This window comes from Monodelphis domestica, chromosome 2, assembly GCF_027887165.1.
Source record: "Monodelphis domestica isolate mMonDom1 chromosome 2, mMonDom1.pri, whole genome shotgun sequence".
In the NCBI taxonomy this organism is placed as follows: domain Eukaryota; kingdom Metazoa; phylum Chordata; class Mammalia; order Didelphimorphia; family Didelphidae; genus Monodelphis; species Monodelphis domestica.
In genome coordinates this window covers 446,386,741-446,408,405 of record NC_077228.1, presented here as the reverse complement: position 1 = coordinate 446,408,405, position 21,665 = coordinate 446,386,741, and the positions used below count along the sequence as shown (strand labels likewise).

Genomic DNA, 21,665 nt, shown 5'->3' with positions numbered 1-21,665 from the left:
AAAGTTATAGGTTTCTTTTATATTTTGGTTCATAAATGTTAAATTTATACATCATAAAATTTTTATGTTTAAAAATTTTCCATATGACCTGAACTTTGTTTAAACTTCTGGTAATATTTCAAGTTTCCATCTAATTCCAGATATACTCAATTGTTATCTCACATTACTCCCTGTGTGTTCATAGGTTTCTCCTATTTGCTAACAAATAAATACAAAAGAAAATTCAGTTCCCTTTTGTTTCTTCTACAACTAACTCCCTTTGGGTCTCCCCCCAACCCCAGCTTCTAATTGTCTAAATCAAGAAAAATAAAACAAGATAAAAATATAATCTAAATTCATGCAAAGAAATGCATACTCCCAACACAAAGTAGTTTAGAATTTGAGGAGGCCTTAGCAATGACCTAATGCAATCTTTCAATTTACAAAGAAAGAAGCCTTGAGAAATGAAGTTTAAATAAAAATTTTTAAATTGAGACTTTTAGAGATACCTTGTATTTTAAACCACCAATTATCAAAACTATTTGGTACATTTTTAAAAGAGAGCAGTAAAAATTAATAGAACATACTGGATAAGAGAGAATAAAAAATAACTGATCTCAGTAATTAAATATTGGATAAACCTGAAAACAGAGATTGGGAAAACAAAGGAAAGCTAACCCGCCTAGGAAGATTTAGGGTTATTCCAAATGAAAATAAAAATGTATGTGACATTAAAAGAGAGAAAAAGGGGAAAGGGGAGAGGACAACCCAGGGGGAGAGAGAGAAATGGGGTGGGGTGGGGTAGAGATATTCTTTTCTCGATTATGGACAAGGATGAATTTTAAACCAAAGGGCAAATAAACTTTAAAAAATCATTTGGATTATATAAAATTAAAAAGCCTTAAGACAAAATTAATGCATTTAGGGTAAAGGAAGAGTTTAACTAGGAGAAAATGAAATCTCTTTGATGACAGTATGACATCCAAGATGGAAAGATAACAGAAATATATAAAACCAACTTTCGAAGAGATAAAAGTCAAAGATGTGAGCAAATAATCCTCTCAAAAGAAGAATTGCAAACTATTAACAATATGCCCTGAATTATTATAAATAAGGAAAATGTGAATCAGAACAACTTTACACCCAGGAAACTGGAAAAGATAATAAAATATAGAAAGTCAATGATGAAAGGGTGGTAAAAAATATAGGTAAACTAATGTATTTCTGGGTGGAACTGTAAATGGGTACCACTGTTCTAGAGAGCAATTTGGTAAAATGAACATAAAGTTACTAAATTGTATGCAGACCTTTTGACTCAGAGACTTCATATCCATATCCTTTTTGACTCAGAGACTTCATAGGCATATCCCCTAAAGAGCTCAATGACTCATCAAAAAAAAAAGGGAGGTAAGCCCTCAATGTATGTGAAAATATTTATAGAAGCATTTTTTTGTGGTAGCCAAGAAATAGAAATAATGTATCAGATGTTCAGTCTTTTTTTTTTTTGAGCTGCTAATACAATTTTATATGGATGTAATGGAATATTACTGGGCTAGAAGGGTGAATTCAAAAGAAAGCAGAAAACATAAATCTATTTAAATAAAGTTATGTAAATTAAAGCATAACCAGGAAAGGACTATAAACAATGACTATAACAACACGAATATAACAACTTTGTGACAAAGTAAAGGCCAAATTTGGCCCCAAAGACATTTTCTTCCATCTCCTATGGAGGAGATAAAGGGGTTTTATAGGTCCACTAAATTTTTAAACTTTTTTTCATCTCTCCTTTGGTAGTATGCAAAGGTGGGGAGTAATAATGGAAGGAAATGTAAATGATACAAAAACAAGTTATCTACAAAAATCTTTACCTATGTGAAATTATTTAACCTCTCTTAGCCTCAGTTTGTCATTTGCAAAATAGTGATAACAGCACCCCCACCTACCTTGCTGTGAGAATCACATGATACAACATGTAAATCACTTTATAAATCTGTAATCCCGGTATCAAATTTTCACTAAAAGTCTAATTACATGAGATATAATTGGCTCCAATTCAATGAAGTATGCAGTGCAAATACAAATAATGCACTATTTCAAGGAATTCCTTATCCATACTAATTGGAAACTAGTCACCTATCATTGGAAAATGATAGGTGTGAACATGAAGGAAGGTAGATGGATTTTGGAGGAGCTATATTCAATTTAAGAACTCTAAGGTGTTCACATGCAAATATGCAGGAAACAATTGGTGATAAAAAAAATTGAGCCCAGGAGAATACTCACCAACCTGTCTCCCAATAATTCTTGTAATGAGATCACACAAGAGAGATAGTACAACAAGAAAAGGATATATACATATATAAAAGTCTTTCATATGACCACTCTATGTATGCATCAAGAAAAAGAACATACAACAAAAGAGACTGACATGGCATGATTAGAAAGGTCAAGAGCCAAGGTACAGCAATAAGTATACAGAAGGTAAAGTATTTGCTAGTGTCCACCAAAATGCACAAAGAAGAGAAGTTCACTGGATTTTGTAGTTAAGGATCACTGGAAAACTGGGAGAAAACACTTTTAATGTGATGATGATGTCAGAAGTCATATTTTAAGAGGTTGAGCAGGCAACTAAAGAAATGTAGGTAATAATTACAGATAATCTTTCCAATAAATTTGGATGAAATGGAGGAAGATGACATAAGATAAAGTGATCTTGGGTACTTAACATTGCTTACTGAATTAAATTCAAGCCTAGCTACTCTGGAGACAACCTAACTAATTTCAAAGGCTGTTCAGCAGGTATACATACATATAGCACATACATATATGTGCATATATGTATCTGTATGCATATGTATATATGCATATATATTTTGTGATCTAGTTGAGCTATGCAAGAAATACTTTGAAGTATTAAAAGTATCAGAGAAATATGAGAGGGGAGATTTGTGGAACAGTTTGTCACACGTCTTAGATTAATGAAAGCACAATATAAACCTTAAGTCCTATGAAATTTTGAGTTGCTATTATTATTATTATTATTATTAGATGGAGGACATTTACTACTTTATTAAAAGGATTTATATTGGAGTATAATAGTGCAAGAAAACCTCTTTTTCAAAGAGAAGGTGTGTTTACTGGGTTATCTAATTCCAAAAATGATTCATTTTCAATATCCATATTTTAATAATTTCTTTCAAATGAAGTTTACCATTTTAAGCCATAGTTCACTCTGAAGAGTTCCAGAAAAAGTAAATTGTAAAATAGTGATGCAAATTATTTCTCAGCTAAATAAATTTTCTAATTTGTCTGACAAACTAATTCATATCAGATTTCTTGGTGTTACTTTTGTTTTGCATAAATCATTTCCCATTCATCATTCTAAAAAATTCAAATATTTCAAAATCATTTTTGACATTCTGCTTTTGCAAAAAAAATTTTAATTTTAATACAAACAAAATTATCCATTTACCTGCGAAGATCCTCTCTATCTCATTTGGTCAGAAACTTTCCTGCGATCTCTGTCTATAGATCTGACAAATTTTCTGATATTCCTCTAATTTGCTTATATCATCACCCTTCATGTCTAAATCATGTTTCTATTTTGACTTTAGCTAGAAATACAGTGTGAGACGTTTGTCTATATCTAGATTCTGCCCAAACTGTTCTCTAGTCTTCCTAGTAGTTTTTGGTAAACAGTGAGTTTCTGCTCCTAAAGTTTTGATGTGTGGGTCAATCAAATGTCACATAACTATGGCTATTTTACTTCTGTATATTGTGTACCTAATCTTTTTCATTAATCCACTATTCTATTTCTTAGCCAGCATCAGAATGCTTCAATGACTAGTACTTCGATTGAACTCTGGTTATTGCTAAGCTTTCTTTCACAATTTAAAAAACTGATTCTCTTCATGTTCTTGAACTTTTATACTTCCAAAGGAATTATTTTCTAGCTCTACTAAGCATTCGTTTTCTAGCTAGATCAGTACAAAGCTAATTAAATTAATTTCAATAGAGCTATCATTTTTATTATAATGGTAGGGTCTACTCATGAGCAACTGATATTTCTTGAATTGTTTAGAGCTTTCTTGTTTTCTGTGAAAAATATTTTGTAATAGTGTTCACATAGTTCTTGGACACTTCTTGTCAGGTAGACTCCTGAGTATTTTATACTATCTGCAATTATTTGAAATTAAATCTCTCTATTTCTTCCTGCTGGGTTTTGTTAGTATTATATAGAATTTTTTTTTTTCAGTTTTGCTTCTCCATTGCCTATTCTAATTCTTTCAAGTTCTTTTTGTCTTGTTGCTATGTTAGCATTTTCAGTACAATACTATTATAGTACTAAAAATGGATATATTTGCTTCACCCCTGATCTTATTGGGAATCTTCAAAGTTTATTCCTGTTGGAATGCTTGCATTCTGACATGATTGATAGGAATGGGTTTTATATTTTGTCAAAAGCTTTTTCATTAACTATGGATGATTATAATACATGATCATATGTGATGTGCTATTTAAGATGGTCAGTAATACTTTTAGTTTTCTTTATATTCCTGGTATAAATCCCACCCAGTAATTGTGTATGATCTTTGTGATATATTGCTGTAGTTCCTTTGTTGGTATTTAAAAAATTATTGTATCAATATTCATTAAGGAAAGTAGACTATAGTTTTATTTGGTTTTGCTCTACCTGTTTTAAGTTTAAAAACCATATTTGTGGCATAAAAGGAGTTTAGTAGTGCTTCAAATAATTTATAGAGGATTGGAATATATTGTTCTTTAAATGTTTGACAGAATTTGCTAAATCTGATTGTTTGTAACTTCCATTTCCATTTACAACTTCTGATTTGGTCCTCTTGGTAAAAAAATAAAATAAAATTAATATTTCATATGACAGTTGGAGTAATTAACTTACCCTTAGAGGGAATAGACAATCACTTCAAACACAAGGATTTGGAAGGACATCAAAACTATGGTATGGTTATGATCACTCTGAGTACAATGATAATCATTAGATGAAAGGTGCGGACATGGTTAAGTTTGTAAAAAGATACAAAGAATTTGACTCCTGGGTGCTCTTAGTGTGAACAATGCATTTGTATTTTTTTTTAAAGAGAAATTGATCCAAAAAACACACATTGCTTGTGAAGGTTACTAAAAAATAAAAATTTAAAGCACAGATTTTGTTTAAACAATTCAATCAGTAAACAGACAATGATTTATCAAGTATTTACTACATGCTAAGCCGTGGAAATACAACAAAAAACAAAAAAATACAGAATACATACATTTCAAAAGCATTGAACCTGGTCTATCAGACACTTTCAGAGGAATAAAACAGATTTATGGGTCCTTATTTGAAGGAAATTCAAGCATATTGAAATTATAATGCACAAAAGAAAAAGTAAATGATAAGAATCCATTTGTTCCTTGGCTTGACTAATGGATAGTTTTGTTGAATTTCCCCCTCTCTAGATTATAAAATTTTAAGACAATTATAAATCATAAAGAAATGCAGTTAAAAATTTTAAATTTAAAAAAGAGAGATAGCCTATCAGATTTCAATGTTTTTTTTAAGTTTATTTAAATATCTTTATATAGCCTTTCCTATCTTTTTGCATACTTATGCTTTATAAAAAACAAAATTACATCTTAATTAATAAACTGTATTATACACCAGCAGATATAAAATGCTTTCTAAAAAGATTATCCTTTAACTAGGTCTATTCCATCATAAACCATAGAGTACTTTTTATTTTAAAAGAATTTTGATATCACAAAGCTAATTAAAATAGTATGACTTAAATATACCTTTTATACTCTCTCAATTCATTCTGAAGTATATAAAATGTTTTTAGTCAAATAACAGCAATTTAAAATACGGTTGTACTAAAATTAAGTAGTGTCAAAATACTAATAAGAAATCATTCAACGAAAGTCAGTGAAATAAAAAAAAAAAATCCAAGTTCTATAATCCTATACATATACTGGCAAACTCTATAGGTTTTATTGTCCTGACTTTAACACTCAATTGAATAAATAAGTAAATCTTTCATCAAAAATAACTTAAATATAATTTCTCATTACTAACTGAAGAAACCAACACAAAATTTTAACTGGAATAGCATTATTCCAGAATGTTATTTTTCCAGCTTGCATCCTTGCTCTGGTCTCAGTACACACATATATCTGTGCCTCAGAAAGATGTGAATTCAGGTATAGAAACATATTTGAGGTTTGTTACCTTTTCCCTCTTTGCTACCCTTAGAATTCTAATGAAGAGTAACCCCCACCCCCCCCAATCCATTCTCCCTCAATCATCTGTTTTTCTGGTTCAATATGAGAACACAGGGCAAAAGTCAGTCTGATTATTGAACAGCTGGGATAGGACAGTAATTGCACTTCTTTGTGCCTCTGTTTCCTTTCCTTTTTTTTTTTTTAAAGAAAAGGGAGGGTCATTTTTAGGCTTCAAATTCTGATTATTCTAGTGAAGAAATTATAAACTTTAGCAAAATGACACTTTTGCAGCCAGAGAGGGTTAACTTCTGACCAATATGTCCGAAGGTAGACTATGTGGCAGAAAGCCCTCATTTAGTTTTTCTGTATTTCATTTTTTTCAGTAAAAAATTGCTCAGGCTCATTCTAGTTCTTAAAATCTTTACAGATATATTGGACAGATAAGATAACCTCCCTCACCCCGGTCTCATTCCTCTCCACCTGTAAGTGTAAAAGGAAACACTGCTAGTACATTTCCAAGTATCACTAGAGCCAAATTCTTTTCAAAGGACCTTACTCCAAGTATGCTAAATGCATAATTTTGAAGGTTAAAAAAACGGATATAAAAATTCCTTAACAAATGACACTTCCAATGATCTGGATGCTCACTGCCTTGGAATATTTGAAGCAAAATATTTTGATTCTTTATGTAAAAAAAGACCACCAAGAGTTAAACAGTTCTTCATAGTTTGAAGAAATGCTTTCCAAGTGATAATCTGCTAAAAGATCTATTTTGCAATTCGAAGAAATAGATAAGAAAAGAGAATCTGTTGGAAATATAGAAAACCCCTTAAATATAATGATTCTCAATAATATTTAGCCTAAGCAGTCACATAGAATTCTAGATATATTACATAGATATATGATATATGTAATACATATAAAATAATGTTAAAATTATTTCTTTTGCAAAGAAGAGGGAAAGAGGGAAGGTATTGCAATGATCAATGAACTTACTGTGGTATATTTTATGTAAGAACAATTATAAATCTGAGTTTGGTAGAACTAAAAAAATCATCTTAAAGAATTTTGCCTAGTATTTTTAAAAGCTCACATTACATAAAAAGTTATGAAATACTAATAGTATTTTAATATCTTTAGCAAAGAATCATCACTCCAAAGCATGCCATTAAAGATAATAGTTTTCTTTCTATTATTGCTTAAATTCAGTAAGATTTTCACTGTTACTCAGTGTGTTGTCTTCAGAATTGATTACTATAGAAACCATAATGTCATACATCAGATTTGGATTTCATAAGAAATGCAAGGCAATCCTCAATTAAAGTTATAAAATAAATAAGTAAGTCTGATTTCCCCCTATCATTTGGTAGCAGCTTTTGAGTAGAATTTATGAATACATCTAAATCACCTATTTACCTAACTGGAATAAGTTGCTGTATTCTGTTCCCTGCCAAGAATGTTAACTGATAAATCACATTATAAATCTAAAGTGCTATTTGGGGCAATGAGGTGACACAGTGGGCAGAGTGCTATGCGTGGACCAAGAACAACTGGGTTCAAATCTGACCTCAGATACATACATAATGTGACCCTGGGCAAGTCATTTAACTATTATCTACCCCAAAATGGAGTCACAAAGAACTGGAAAGAGCTGAAAACAAATAAACAACAACAAAAGTGCTATTTATCTTTTCCTAACAGACTAAAGATCAGAAACAAAAACTTACAATCTTCTATAAATCCAATTAATCAATCAACAAATATTTATTAAATTCCTATTATGTTTCTAGACACCATGCATATATAAGGATTAAAAATGAAACAATCCCTATTCCAAAGGAGTTCATATTCTATATGCAGGAAAATTCCCTGATTGAAAAAAAAAATGCTAGAACTAACTGGAAGGTCATTTGACAGATAGATGGGCATAATATATACTATGTATCAAAATAAGCTTAAAATTAATGCACAATACCAATATGAAGGTCACAAATGAAAGATTCAAAAGATATAACAGTTCTTAAAAACAAAAACTCCCAAATATTGATTACTATATGAAAGTTCTCCAGATCACTAATATTAAGAGAAAGGTCAATGAAACATCTCTGAGATTTCATCTCACACTCAGCATACTGGCGTGAACAAAAGATGGTATCAGTTAATCAAGGAATTATAGAAGATGGAAGGCACACTAGAGCACTGAATTAGTAGAGCTATGGTAATAGCCTTTTTGGAAAATATTTTCAAATATCAAGTGACTAACTGGTAATTAAAAAGAAAGGCCCCAAACATTAAACTATTTATAGCAGCACTTTTTGTAGAACTGGAAACAAAGTACATATTGTCATGAATTAGAGAATGGGTTTAAAAATACATGAAATAACCAAATAGTAACTCTGCTGGGAAAAAAGACAATATGGTGAATACGAAAAAAGCACAGAAAATTTTTCATAAGCTGACACAAAATGCATTTAGATCCACAGGAAAATATGTGTACTATGAAAGCAATAGCAGCAAGAACCATCATCACAAAACAAAAATAAATGTTGGAAAACTAAAAACAAGGATAGATACAGGAATGCGATAGTGGAATATTATTTATTGTTTTAGGTGATGGGATGTCTCAACCTACCTACCTACCTACCTACCTACCTACCTTCCTTCCTTCCTTCCTTCCTTCCTTCCTTCCTTCCTTCCTTCCTTCCTTCCTTCCTTCCTTCCTCCCTCCCTCCCTTCCTCCCTCCCTAACTCTTACCTTCCATCTTGGAATCAATACTGTGTATTATTGGCTCCAAGGCAGAAGAGGCTAGGCAATGGGGGTCAAGTGACTTGCCCAGGGTCACACAGCTGGGAAGTGTCTGAGGGCAGGTTTGAGCCTAGGACCTCCCATCTCTAGGCCTGACTCTCAATCCACTGAGCTATCCAGCTGCCCCCTCTCTTGAAAAGGTACAACAATGAACAATGAGAAGACAGTGCAGGATATCCTATATTACATGGCCATGGCCATATGGAGAAGTGTTAACAAGGGTCCTCTATACAATAAAATATTTTTAAGAAGCAAAAAATTACTTAATTGAAAGTTAACACATAATGAAATTAATTAATAATAATGATAAGATTAAGTAAAAATGCAGTAAAGGGGAGTTTTTACAATAATTATTCTTGCTAAGAGTCTATCTGAGCATAAAGTAAAACAGATAATACCAATGGAAAAGTGGGTATGAACCAAGTATTTGATGTCATATGAAAGACTAAATGATGAAAATCAAAGTAACTAAAGTTTTCTCTCATACCTAGAAAATTGGCAAAGATAAAAAAAAAGGATGAAAGTGTCAATGTTGGAGGAACTTTGGAAAGGGAGACATATCAATCTAGTGTGTAGTGGATCTATGAACTGTTTGAGTCATAACTGTTTTAACACATAAAACATTGCTAGTAAATAACTCAGAAGTTCAAAGGAAGAGAAGGCTCTTCTATGCCCTATTTTTAGAAGCAAACATGGTTGAATTGTAGATTACTACATAATGAAATTAATATAATGGAATGTTCAAAAAACACAAGAAGACTCAGATGAACTGATGAGGATAAGCAAGACAGAAATCAGAAAACAAGATAAAAACAATTGCTAGAGTGATTACTGATAAAGGGAACTCCTTGACATAGAACCCCTCTTTCCCCTCTTCATATGTAAGTTTGGCAAGCTCTCAACAACTTAGTCTCAGAATGTTCTCTATGGCATTGAGAGTTTGCTATATATATATTTTATATTACATATATATTTTTAACTCTTACCTTCTGTCTTAGAATCAATATGTTATTGGTTCTAAGGCAGAAGAGTGGTGAGGTCTAAGTGATTTGTCCAGGGTCACAGCTAGGAAGTGCCCGAGGACAGATTTGAACCCAGGACCTCTGGGCTGTCCCCCACCACCCCAAGAGTGCTGCCAAATTTGCTTTTGGTATATGAACTGATTTCAAATGCCTTTGTTTGCTAAAATGAAATTTCTGTAGAGGAAAAGTAATATTTTCCCCCCACTGATATCACCTAGGACATCAAAAGCTCACTTATTTAGATTTAATGTATTAATAATATAGCTAGCATTTATATAATGCTTTAAGGTTTTTAAAAGCACTTTTACATATATATTTTGTTCCTCACAACAACCATGTGATGTAGGGTAGGTACTTTTTGTATCCCCATTTTGAAGATGAGGAAATGGGTCTGAGGCAATATTTATAACTACATTTTCTAATCACCCAAGTCCAGTACTCTGTTCACTGTGCCACCTAGCTTCTGAATATTCCGTTTGCTAATTTTAGGCCAAATTATCACATTGCACATAGTTACATATTCTCTGTATGTATTTTCTGTTGTCCAAGTCCCTTTTTTAATCAGTGTTTGTATATAATGGTCATTTGCTAGATAAGCATGATTTTTGTAATTAAAAAAATTTTTTTTAATTGTATCATTGCATGTGCCTTTAATATGGTCATATTTATAACTGACTTGAGGAGACAGTGTTCTGAAAAAGTACAATCTAGTCATTCTACTTTTCTTATAATTGACTTTCTTACAAAGTATCAATTCTAAGAAGAGCAGTAAGGGCCTTCTGGTTAAGTGACTTGCACAAAGTATCTGAGATTCCATTGACAGGATTAGATTTGAATCCAGGTCCTCTACTCACCTAGCTGTCCCAATTACAGTTTTCAATAAGAAGCAAAGATTGTTTTCTGCCTTGGTAAAAGGTGCTTCTTCATCAGACTTCCTCATTTGCTTCACCTTTTTTGCAACTTAGACAGTTGTTTAGAGAACTAGGAAATTAAATGGTTTGCTCTTGGGACCTTCAACTATGTGTGATAGGGGTAGTTGAACCCAGATCTTCCTGATTTAGAGTCTCATGTTTTTATGCTGTACCACTGACTGCCTTTTAAAAAATAATCTTGCTTATGCTTTTTATTTTAGGATAACCTTTTGTAATAAAGATTAATGAAATAAGAGGATGGCGATGAGCTAAACAAATGTAACCAGAACATCCACTATCCCATAGCATATGCAATCTATGTGATGGCAAACCTATGGCATAGGTACCAAAGATGGCACATAGATGCTCTGTGGGCATGTGGCACCACGTTCTTCACTCCCAGCCCCCGCCCAGCAGCCGAATGGGAGCGGTTTTTTCCCTCCCCTGTGTGGGATAAAGGGCACAGAGTGCTCCTGGCACCTGGTGTGGGGTGGGACATGACATGCAGTCTCTGGGGTGGGGGAAGGACTTGGCATTCCATCTCTTAAAAGGTTCACCATCACTGCAATATATACTCTTCTATGTAGACAATTGCAGAGGAGAAAGAGAAATCTTTCTCATTTTTTGGTAGGGTCATCCTTGACCTTATAATTACACAGTTTTTAGTTACCCTTTCTTCTCTTTTATTTTTTCTATTGGGTTTTTTTTTGTTTGTTTTCCCTGTTTACTTTGTTGTAATTGTTTCATAATTAGAGTCAGACTCAGCCAGAAAGACCTCAGTTCAAATTTTCCCTAGGATGCATGTCTACTGTGAGACCCTGAATATATATATATATATATATATATATACATATATATATATGACATACAGTATATCTTAATATGTATTTCTTGAAGTAAAAACACACCCCATGTAGCTGGCATCACCAGTCTACACTAATATAACACGAATATAACTAAAACACTGCAAGCTTTCCTCATTATAAAATAAATGCTCATATTAGCATGAATGGGTCTCATGTCTAATAGGGATAAGAATGGGTTCCAATTCTAAGTCATGGAAACTGATGGACCTAAGTAATCATGGACAAAACACTTTACTTCTGTGTTTTCAGATACTACTTGTCTTACAAGATAGCAGATAGATAGATCTAATCAAATAATACACACAAAACTGTCAAACTCAATAGCTCACACAAAACAGATCATATTCCATCCACATCCTTTCTTTCTGTGTGATCCATTTCCTCACACAAATTCTAGTTCTTTTGATGTTATAGGAACCACAAATGGAGCACCTGAAATTATCCACTGCTTTAGACAACCTTCTATGCATATTACAATCTCTCAGAATGTTTTTATTCTTTTGTAAAATTCTCAGCTAGAAATGTTACAAGCTCTTGATAACCATCATGTCTATATAACCATTGCTTTTTAAGTAACCTTCTTGTTAATTTATTATTAATTATATTTCTAATTATCAACTCACATAAAAGGAATATCTTCTCTCCAGTTTAGGCTTTTTTGGTTTTGAACAATTAGATGGAAGTAAATGTACTTGATGAATTTCATTTCATAAAGCAGTTTTAGTATTGATAGATTAAGAATCACTAGTTCAAACTAAAAAGTAGTAACTATAATAATACTTAAAAGATTAAGATTAATTCGAATAAAGACTCATGTTGTAGAAAAATGGTGGTTTTAAAGAATGGTCAGTTGGATCAATTAAATTTGATAACATCTATAAATAAAAAATTTAAAAATTAAATAATTCAAATACCCTCCAAGTTTTGCATTTAGAAATCTGAGTAGCTATTGCAACAAGTACTATTACAAAGGCTGAATTAGACAAAATTGTTTCTACATACCAAAAGACAGCTTCTCAGACTAGTTTAAAGTGCTTCCTATAATGAATAAAGTAACAAAAAAAATGCTTCCTCTGATCCAAGTACATCTTTGCTTTTAACATGAAAGGCTGAAAGGGGGAGGATAGAGAATTCTGAAATTTTGGGGAGCAATAGAGATAAGAGATATTGGAGATTTCTACTTCAAGCTTTTGAACACCATTACCAAAATACCAAAAATGTCCCAATGAGGGACAACATAGGAAATAAAAAGGCATGAGTGGCAATTCTATTTTTCATACTATATTCAAAGGAAATTATTCCTTGTTAATATAAATAAAACATGATAGGCAAATTATAACTATATATCATTCTCCCTGTTCTAAGAAATGGAAGCCAATTTCCAGCAATGTTTGAATTTTAGGACTTTAATCCCAGGCAGCAAGAGCTTTCTTACATATCCAATGTCTCTTTTTTGCTCAAAATTTTTCAAAATGACCATCAAGTCAAATTAAAATTCTTTGGTTTGTCATTCATAGCATTTTTCCATTTGGCAAAAATTAAAAAAATCATTGTTTTCCTCCATTTCTAATAATACTCTCTTCTGAACAGTTATTTCCCCCCTCATATTCTTCTCTTCTTTAAATCATTCAAAGGCACTAAACTTCTACAACTGCCAAATTCCTATTTATTTATGCCTTAAAGTAATATTTCATCACACCATCATTAACTTATAGGAATTAAAAAATAATAGGGATGGTTAAGCAACTTGCACAGGGTCAAAGAGCTAGTGTCAATGAAATGATCTGACCCCACCCACACCTTTATGACTTCAAAGTCAGCATTTTATCTATTATACCATGTTTTCTATATCATGATTAAGAAGTTTCACCTGGGAAATGTTTCTCATTAGTCCAACTTCATGTAGCACAAAGATTATAGCACTCCTATGCAGTTAGAAGGTAATATAAATATTTATGATTAACTTCTTATTCCCCAGATAGACTGTAAGTTAAACGAGGACAGGAATATCTGTCTAAACTCTGAATTTCTTTATAGGATCTAGCAGTGCTGCCTATACATACATAAACATACAAAGTTCATGAGTAAGTTAAAACATATAATCTTTCTAAAAACTGCTATAAAATATCTAGTGATTATTGTCAAAGAAACGGAGTGAAAGGAATTTAAAAGGAAAAAACTTGGAAACTAAATAAGGGAAAAGTAGAAGAGAAACAAGTCAAAGATTCCAAGACTGTAACTGGCTTGTGTAACTAAAAAGAATAAAATATAAAGAGTAGAATTCACAATGTTATTAGAAGATTAGAGCTCAAAGGGGTTTTAGATTCTAATAACCTGGTCTAACAAAGTAGCTTCCATAATCTGTAGGCTTTGGAATTAATAAGGGACCAGACAAGGTACTCTAAGCATTATAATTTTGTTCCTTATTTCCAAAAAGATATTTAGTATGATTGTTATATAAGCATAACTACTTTTTGTGATCTGAATCATTCAAACAAAGATTTTTCAAATATATGGACATAATTATGATTTAATAAATACAAATTCATTTGTAACTTACTGAATTCATGATAGCTATGTGCAATCAAATACAATCAAACTGTAATAATCTAATAGCAAGTCATTGGTTTTGATATTTTTCTGATATGTTATAGAAAGAATAAAAATCATAACCTAGGTCTCTTGAGTCTTCAAACTGCTTTATATCATCAAAATATCCCACTGCTATGAAACAAGTGATCAAATAGTTAATGAACAGGTAGATGTCAAGCAAATGTCAAGTGTCAGGCACTGTTCTTACATTTACCCCAGGGGGAGGGCACAATGAAGAAATCTCAAAATCACGCATTTCCTATCTGAATGTACTATTTTGAGACTTTCTCTGACTTGTTGGCCATGTTCACAAAAGGTCATCATTGGAAAAAATGTTATCATCTTACAATATCAGCCCGTGTAGTCATATCTCATCGGTACCATCTGTTCCTCTGATTAGAGGGAGATGAACCCCAAAACCTCCATTTAAGTTAGGGGCTCAGCAAGACCATCTCATTTTCAAACCTAGTTACTTTTAATTTTTTCCACCCTGGTCCAGGAAGCTCAACATTGGGAAAACCTCATCATCTTACAAAATCTAATGAGGTCTATATCTCATCACTACTCTTTGCCCTAATGAGTATAGGACATTAACCAATCAACAACTAAACATATTAAATGAAAATTGGATGGTGTAAATATTTAGATATACATCTCACATTACCTTTCAAAAAAGATGCTTATTTACTTGTACAATTGGAATAAATCCTTCAAAAGCCTGGTGAAAAGATTTACTTAAAAGGTTTAAATGACCCTCTTAAGATATGTTAGCGAACCCATGGCAAGGTGCAGAATGGGGCTGCTCCCCTCCCCATCTCTATGCACATCTGAGAACATTTTTCACATGACTAGCCTCTCTGCCCCTTTGGGAGCCCTTCTTCCCTCCTCTCTTTGAGGTAAGGCAGGGGCTCATGTGAAATGAGTTACAGTTTGGGCACTCAGTATCTAAAGAGTTCACCATCACTGCTCTAAGGTAAAAATTTTAATATGAATTGTCTCCGTAAATAAAAATTTTCCAAGCAATTGACAATAAGATTTCAATATTCAAGCTAGAAGTGAGAAGGCACAAATGTGTACAGTTATTTATATAACTCCTGTGGTTACTGATTTACAATAATTTACTTCTTCAAAAATATAATATTTAATATTTTCTTATATGAAATGTTGATAGTCTTCATCTATTACTAAACAGATTTAAAATTTAATACAGTTGTCTCAAGAGAAGTCATCTATTATCTCCATCCCCGCCCTCCCTCAATGAATACAATTCAGTTAATCCCTTAGAAAAGATATGAAAGGCTAGCCAATTAAAAGAAATCAGTGCTAATTAAACCAACTTCTTAAAGCATAAGTAATGCCAAATGCTTATGTGATCTGATAAAATATCCTTAATGACAAATAAATCCCCTTTATTCTCCCTGACAAAGAAGTCAACATTTTTCTGTAAATAGCAGTACAAAAGAAACAAAATAATTCACATTTGAGGAATATGTATAAAAATTAAAATACAATTCAATTTTTCCAACACTGAGTGGTCTAGCTCAGGAATAAAAAAAGATACTTCAACAAATATCTAAAAATTATTACTTACTGCAGGTACCAATAATTTTTTTACTTCTTCAACAGCTCTCTTAAGTTTGATTTCTGCTCTATTCTGAGCATCTTCCACAGTGATTAGTACATGTAAATCTTCATTTAGGTGCTCCCAATTGGGTTTGCCTCTGTTTTGTTCCTCCTAAAAGAAAAGAACATTTTATATATTTATAAATATATATACATCTGTAATCTCACTGATACTAGTTAGTATTCATCACCTCAAAATATTTTCATTCTTGTAATATAAAGGCATTGTCTATATCATTATGTAAATATTGAATAGGATTCTTATTCTTCTTAATAAAAATATACAATATACTGTACAATATACTTTAATGCCATTCAATACCATAAACTTATGTTCTTTCAAACTTCTGAAAAATCTAGTTTCACAATCTTGTCATTGAGGTGATGTCTTGAACAGTTAAAATGCAAGTGTCTATATAAAGATAAATTATGTCAAGAGTCTAACATATTGGAATGGTTTCATATATATACTTTAAAACAGAAAGGTTGCTGTTCAAGGACTAACCTAGGTAATCTCAGTGACAATAATTTTATATATTGCAGGATAAAATCAGTAATGATATCAGTTATAAGAAGAGAGGTAATGAGTTTTTCTAGACAGTATGATAGACTTGGAGATTACAAAGACCTTGATTCAAATACTGCCCCTAATATTTACTAGGTGTAGGATCCTGGACAAGTCATTTAACCCGGGACAGAAAGCTTTCATATTATAAATGTCTGGTATTTATTTACTACCATTGTAGTGCACAAAATCAGTGGCTCTATAGTGATAAAATCATAGGTGCTTGATATACTGACAATGGGAATAAAATTTTTTTTACTTAGTTATAACAACCAAACTACCAAAATAGTTCATAGAGCTAGGGAAAAAAATTAAATCTGGAAGAAACAGGTCAAGAAATATCAAGGGATTGGGAGGGGGGTGGAGAGTAGGGAGAATGTGACTGTGGCCTGAATCTCAAAGCAATCATCAATAAAACAATCTGGCAGTGGCTAAGACATCCAGAGTGATTGAAAAATGGAATAGATTAGATATACAAAACAAAGTAGAAAATGATTAATCTAGTGCTTGATAAACCCAAAGACCCAAGCTTTTAGGACAAAAACTGCTAGGAAAATTAGAACAGCACGGCAGAAACCAGGTATAAACTGTCATATCCAATACATACCATATACCAAGACAGTCAAAATGTGTATGTGATTTAGCCATAAAACAAGATACCATAAATGAATTGAGAGCATGTGACCAAACAAGAGATGAAAGCATTATAAGACATAAAAGATTACTGATTATATTAAAAATAAAAAGATTTTGCACAAACAAAACCAATGCAACCAAAATCAGAAGGAAAACAAAATTAGGGGAGAAATTTCACAAGTATCCCTGACAAAGGCTTCATTTCTCAAATATAAGAGTAATTGAGTCAATTGTAAGAATTTAATTCATTCCCCATTTGATAAATGGTCAAAGGATATGAGTATGCAGTTTTCAGTTATAGAAATCAAAATTGTCTATAATCTTATTTTTTAAATGCCCATAATCATTATTGATGAGAGAACTACACATTAAAAGGACTGAAGAACCACACTTAGCAGAACAGTTAATAAATAAGTTAATAATAATAATAATAAGTTAATAAATAAGTTAATAAATAATAAATAAGTTAGTAAATAAAAGGAAAATGATAAATGTTGGGCGAGATGTGGGAAAATAGGATCACTAATTCACTTTAGGTAAAGTTGTGAATGGATTCAACCATTCTGAAGAATAATTGCAACTATGGCAAAAGGGCTATAAAATTGTGCATACTCGCTGGTCCAGCAATACCATTACTAGGTCTGTATCCCAGGGATTTAAAAAAAAAAGGGAAAGGAAAAAGTACCCATTTATACCAAAAATACTTATAGCAGTTCTTTATGGGAGCAAAGAATTGGAAAATGAAGGGATGCCCATCAACTGAGGAGTGGTTAAACAAGCTGTGGAATAAGACTGTGGTGGAATATTATTGTGCTATAAAAAATGAGGAAGGAAGAAGATTTCAGAAAAATCTGGACTTGAACTGATGTGGATTGAAGTAAGCAAAAACAGATTATACAAAGTAGCACAAATACAGTACAATGAACAATTGTGATAATTTAGCTATTCTTAGCCATACAATGATCCAAGACAATCCCAATGTACTTATGATGAAAGATACTAACTACAGAGGATGGAAACTGAATGCAAATCAAAGCATTTTTCACTTTGTCTTTTTCTTTAAAACCCTTACCTTCTCTCTTAGAATCAATACTGTGTATTGTTTCCAAGGCAGAAGAGTAGTAAAGGCAAAGAATGGAAGTGCCCAGGGTCACAGTATAGGATGAGTGAAGTGTTGAGGCTATTTTTGAACCCAGGCCATCCAGCTTCCCATATGAAATTTTTTTTTTTTAATGTGTCACCTACCAGAAAAAGATGAATATAGGAAATGTTTTACATGAGAGCATATAACCAATATCAAATTGCCTACTGTTTCAGAGATGAGGAAAGGTTGAGAGGGAGGGAATTTGTAACTCAAAATATCAGAAAAGGATTGCCAAAAATTATTTTTATATGTAAAAAGTAAAAAAAAATCCAAAACTTTTAAAGGATATTATGGATAAATATATTGATAAAGGCCATACTGATGAGTTATTAGTGAAGGTTATCAGTTCTGCAGAAAGGAACTATTCCTTATTCTTAACACAGGAATTTGAGTCTCATTAGCTATTATTAAGTCCGCCTGGGTAGGGTATAAATATACTGTGAAGACATCAAGCAAGGAGACTGGTAGTAGTTTTTTGCTATTGTTATTATGAGTTTTAAGGGTTGAGCAACAAGAAATTTTAGAGGGAAAAGATAGGAAGGACCACATTCACACACAATGGGTCATCTCATAGTTTTCTTGTCCCAATCAGGATCTAATGACTGAGACGAGTTTTTAAAAAAATGACAACTTGACAATTTGTTGACTTTTAAAATCACAAGGTATTTAGAATAGCTTTTATTTTATTTTAAAATATCACTTTTAATAGCAATGCCTGGCACGTGGCAACCATGTAGATACCACTTGTTACATGTAGTATATAGTAAATCTTTCAAAGACAAGGAACTAATGCCAGCTTATGATTATTACTAGGAATGCCCAAAAGGCCACCCTCCTTTTTTTAAGCTACTGAAACATCCTCCCAATACCTATTATGTTAATCATGTTAAACAAATAATTTTTACCTTCAAGCTATAGATAAATGGAAAATCCATTTACCTCTCTAGGGAGCTCACTTTAGTGTTTACTATATATTATATATAATATATATAATATATAATATCTATAACCATAGAGTTACCAAACTCAGTCAAGAGTTTGTTCTCATTCAGACAACTCTCAATTTACTTAAGAAAGCAATTAGGTTTTTCCTTTGCCTTTTCTTCTCTCTTGGATTCATTTGATATTCTTTAAACCTCTACACAAATATGGTGATTTCATGAACAAAATGTTGTGAGGCATAACAGATATTTATTAAGCATTTCTTATATTCTAGATGCTGTAATAAATCCTAGGCATATGAAAGGAGGAGAAAATTAGTCCCTGTTCACAGTCTAATAGAAAAGAAAATGTGCCCCCCACCCAAATATATATACCCACCATAAAGTGGATGATGAGCTTAAAGTACCATTAAGGATTGCCATGGAAGGGATATTTTATTTTTTATTGTTCATTACCTATTTCCATGTTATTCATATTTGCAATAGAGTGAACTTTTTAACATCAAAACCCCAACCACATCCTCACTGATCGATCCTATGTTTTTCTTGTGCATTTCTACTCCCACAGTTCTTTCTCTGGATGTGGATAGTGTTCTTTTCAGAATTGTCCTAGTATTGCTGCTAGTAGAGAAGTTCATTACTTTCAATCGTGCTACAAAGTATCAGTCTCTGTTTACAATGTTTTCCTAGTTCTGCTCCTTTCACTCTGCATCAATTCCTGGAGGTGGTTCCAGTTCACATGGAATTCTTCTAGTTCATTATTCCTTTCAGCACAATAATATTCCATCAACATCAGATATCACAATTTGTTCAGTCATTCTCCAATCGATGGACACACCCCCTTCCAATTTTTTTTTTTACAACCACCACAAAGAGTACAGCTATAAATATTTTTGTATAAGTATTTTTGCTTATTATCTCTTTGGGGTACAAATCCAGCAGTGGTATGGCTAGATTAAAGGGCAGCCAGTCATTTAAAGCCCTTTGTGCATAAGTTCCAAATTGCCTTCCAGAATGGACCAATTCACAACTCCACCAAGTAGGGTATTAGTGTCCCAATTTTGCCACATCCCCTCCAACATTTATCACTTTCCTTTGGTGCCATATTGGCCAGTCTGCTAGGTGTGAACTGGTACCTCAGAGTTGTTTTAATTTGCATTTTTCTCATCAGGAGGGATTTAGAACATTTTTTCATGTTCTTATTGATAGTTTTGATTTCTTCATGTGAAAACTGCCTATTCATGTCCCTTAACCATTTATCATTTGGGGAATGGCTTGATCTTTTGTAAATTAGACTTAGTTCCTTATATATTTGGGAAATTAAAACTTTGTCAGGGTTTCATTAATAAAATTTGTTACCGGTTTGTTGCTTTTCTTTTAATTTTGGTTGCATTGCATTTGTTTGTGCCTTTTTAATTTGATATTATCATAGTCATTCATTTTACATTTTGTAATGTCCTCCACCTCTTGCTTGGTTTTAAATTCCTTCCATTCCCACAGATCTGACAGGTGGTACACTATTCTATGTTCACCTAATTTATGATTTCACTCTTTACATTTAAGTCATTTACCCATTTTGAATTTATCTTGGTATATATAAGGTATAAGATGTTGATCTAAACCTAATTTCCCCATACTGTTTTCCACTGATCCCAGTGGAAATGATCTTTTAGTTGAGACTTAGAATGAGTCAGAAAATTTCATAAAACTTATAAAGAATTAACACTTCCACTATATTATGCCAAAACATCGAGAAAACATACTACCAAACTTATCTTTAATGAGGCAAATATAGACATAATATCTAAATCAAGAAGGAACAATGGGACAAGATCATTAACGAATATCAATAAATTTAACATAAAACCATTATCTTTTCATGCGATCTAAAGCATATGTGCTAAGAGACTAATACATTTAATGGGGAATCAATCTAAGTTTTTAAAACTAATAAAGGAGTATAAAAAGTTCCCTGTCCCAACTATTTTTTCAGTTTTAGAAATGTTAGCAAGAGCACCAAGACAAGAGAAAGAAATTTAAATGCACAAGATGAACCAAAAAGTTTCAATTACCCATATTTTTGATGGCTTTCTTAAAAATACCTGATTCGATTTAGCAAGGAATAAAACTTGTATATACATATACACTTACAAATAAGATCAATTCAAATAACTAAAAAGAGATTCTTGATATTAGTGGCCGTTAATAAAATAAAAATGAGTACTATCTAAATTAAATTATAGATTTAGTTTACACTAATCAAATTACTCAGTGAAAACTTTTATAGTTAAGAAAAATAATTAAAATAAACACTTTGTAGAAAAGCTACCAAGAACT

The 21,665-nt window shown here is 32.1% G+C and overlaps 1 protein-coding gene and 1 long non-coding RNA gene across 23 annotated transcripts in view; both read right to left on the bottom strand.

The window, feature by feature from the left end:
* The window catches only part of QKI (QKI, KH domain containing RNA binding), a 182,524-nt gene that overhangs the window by 35,191 nt on the left and 125,668 nt on the right, over window positions 1-21,665 (bottom strand). For all 22 annotated transcript variants that reach the window (XR_008915881.1, XR_008915882.1, XR_008915883.1 and 19 more), the window contains one exon: window positions 16,011-16,154. Coding sequence is in view for 13 of the 22 variants with exons in the window: in XM_056814371.1 (XP_056670349.1) it covers window positions 16,011-16,154 (144 nt within the window). In the remaining 9 variants the exon portion in view is untranslated. The remainder of the gene's footprint in view (window positions 1-16,010; window positions 16,155-21,665) is intronic.
* On the bottom strand, window positions 1,465-16,004 carry LOC130456852 (uncharacterized). The gene is made up of 2 exons (XR_008915892.1): window positions 10,737-16,004; window positions 1,465-10,698 (listed from the first exon to the last, which is right to left on the bottom strand). It is a non-coding gene; the product is annotated as an uncharacterized LOC130456852 (long non-coding RNA).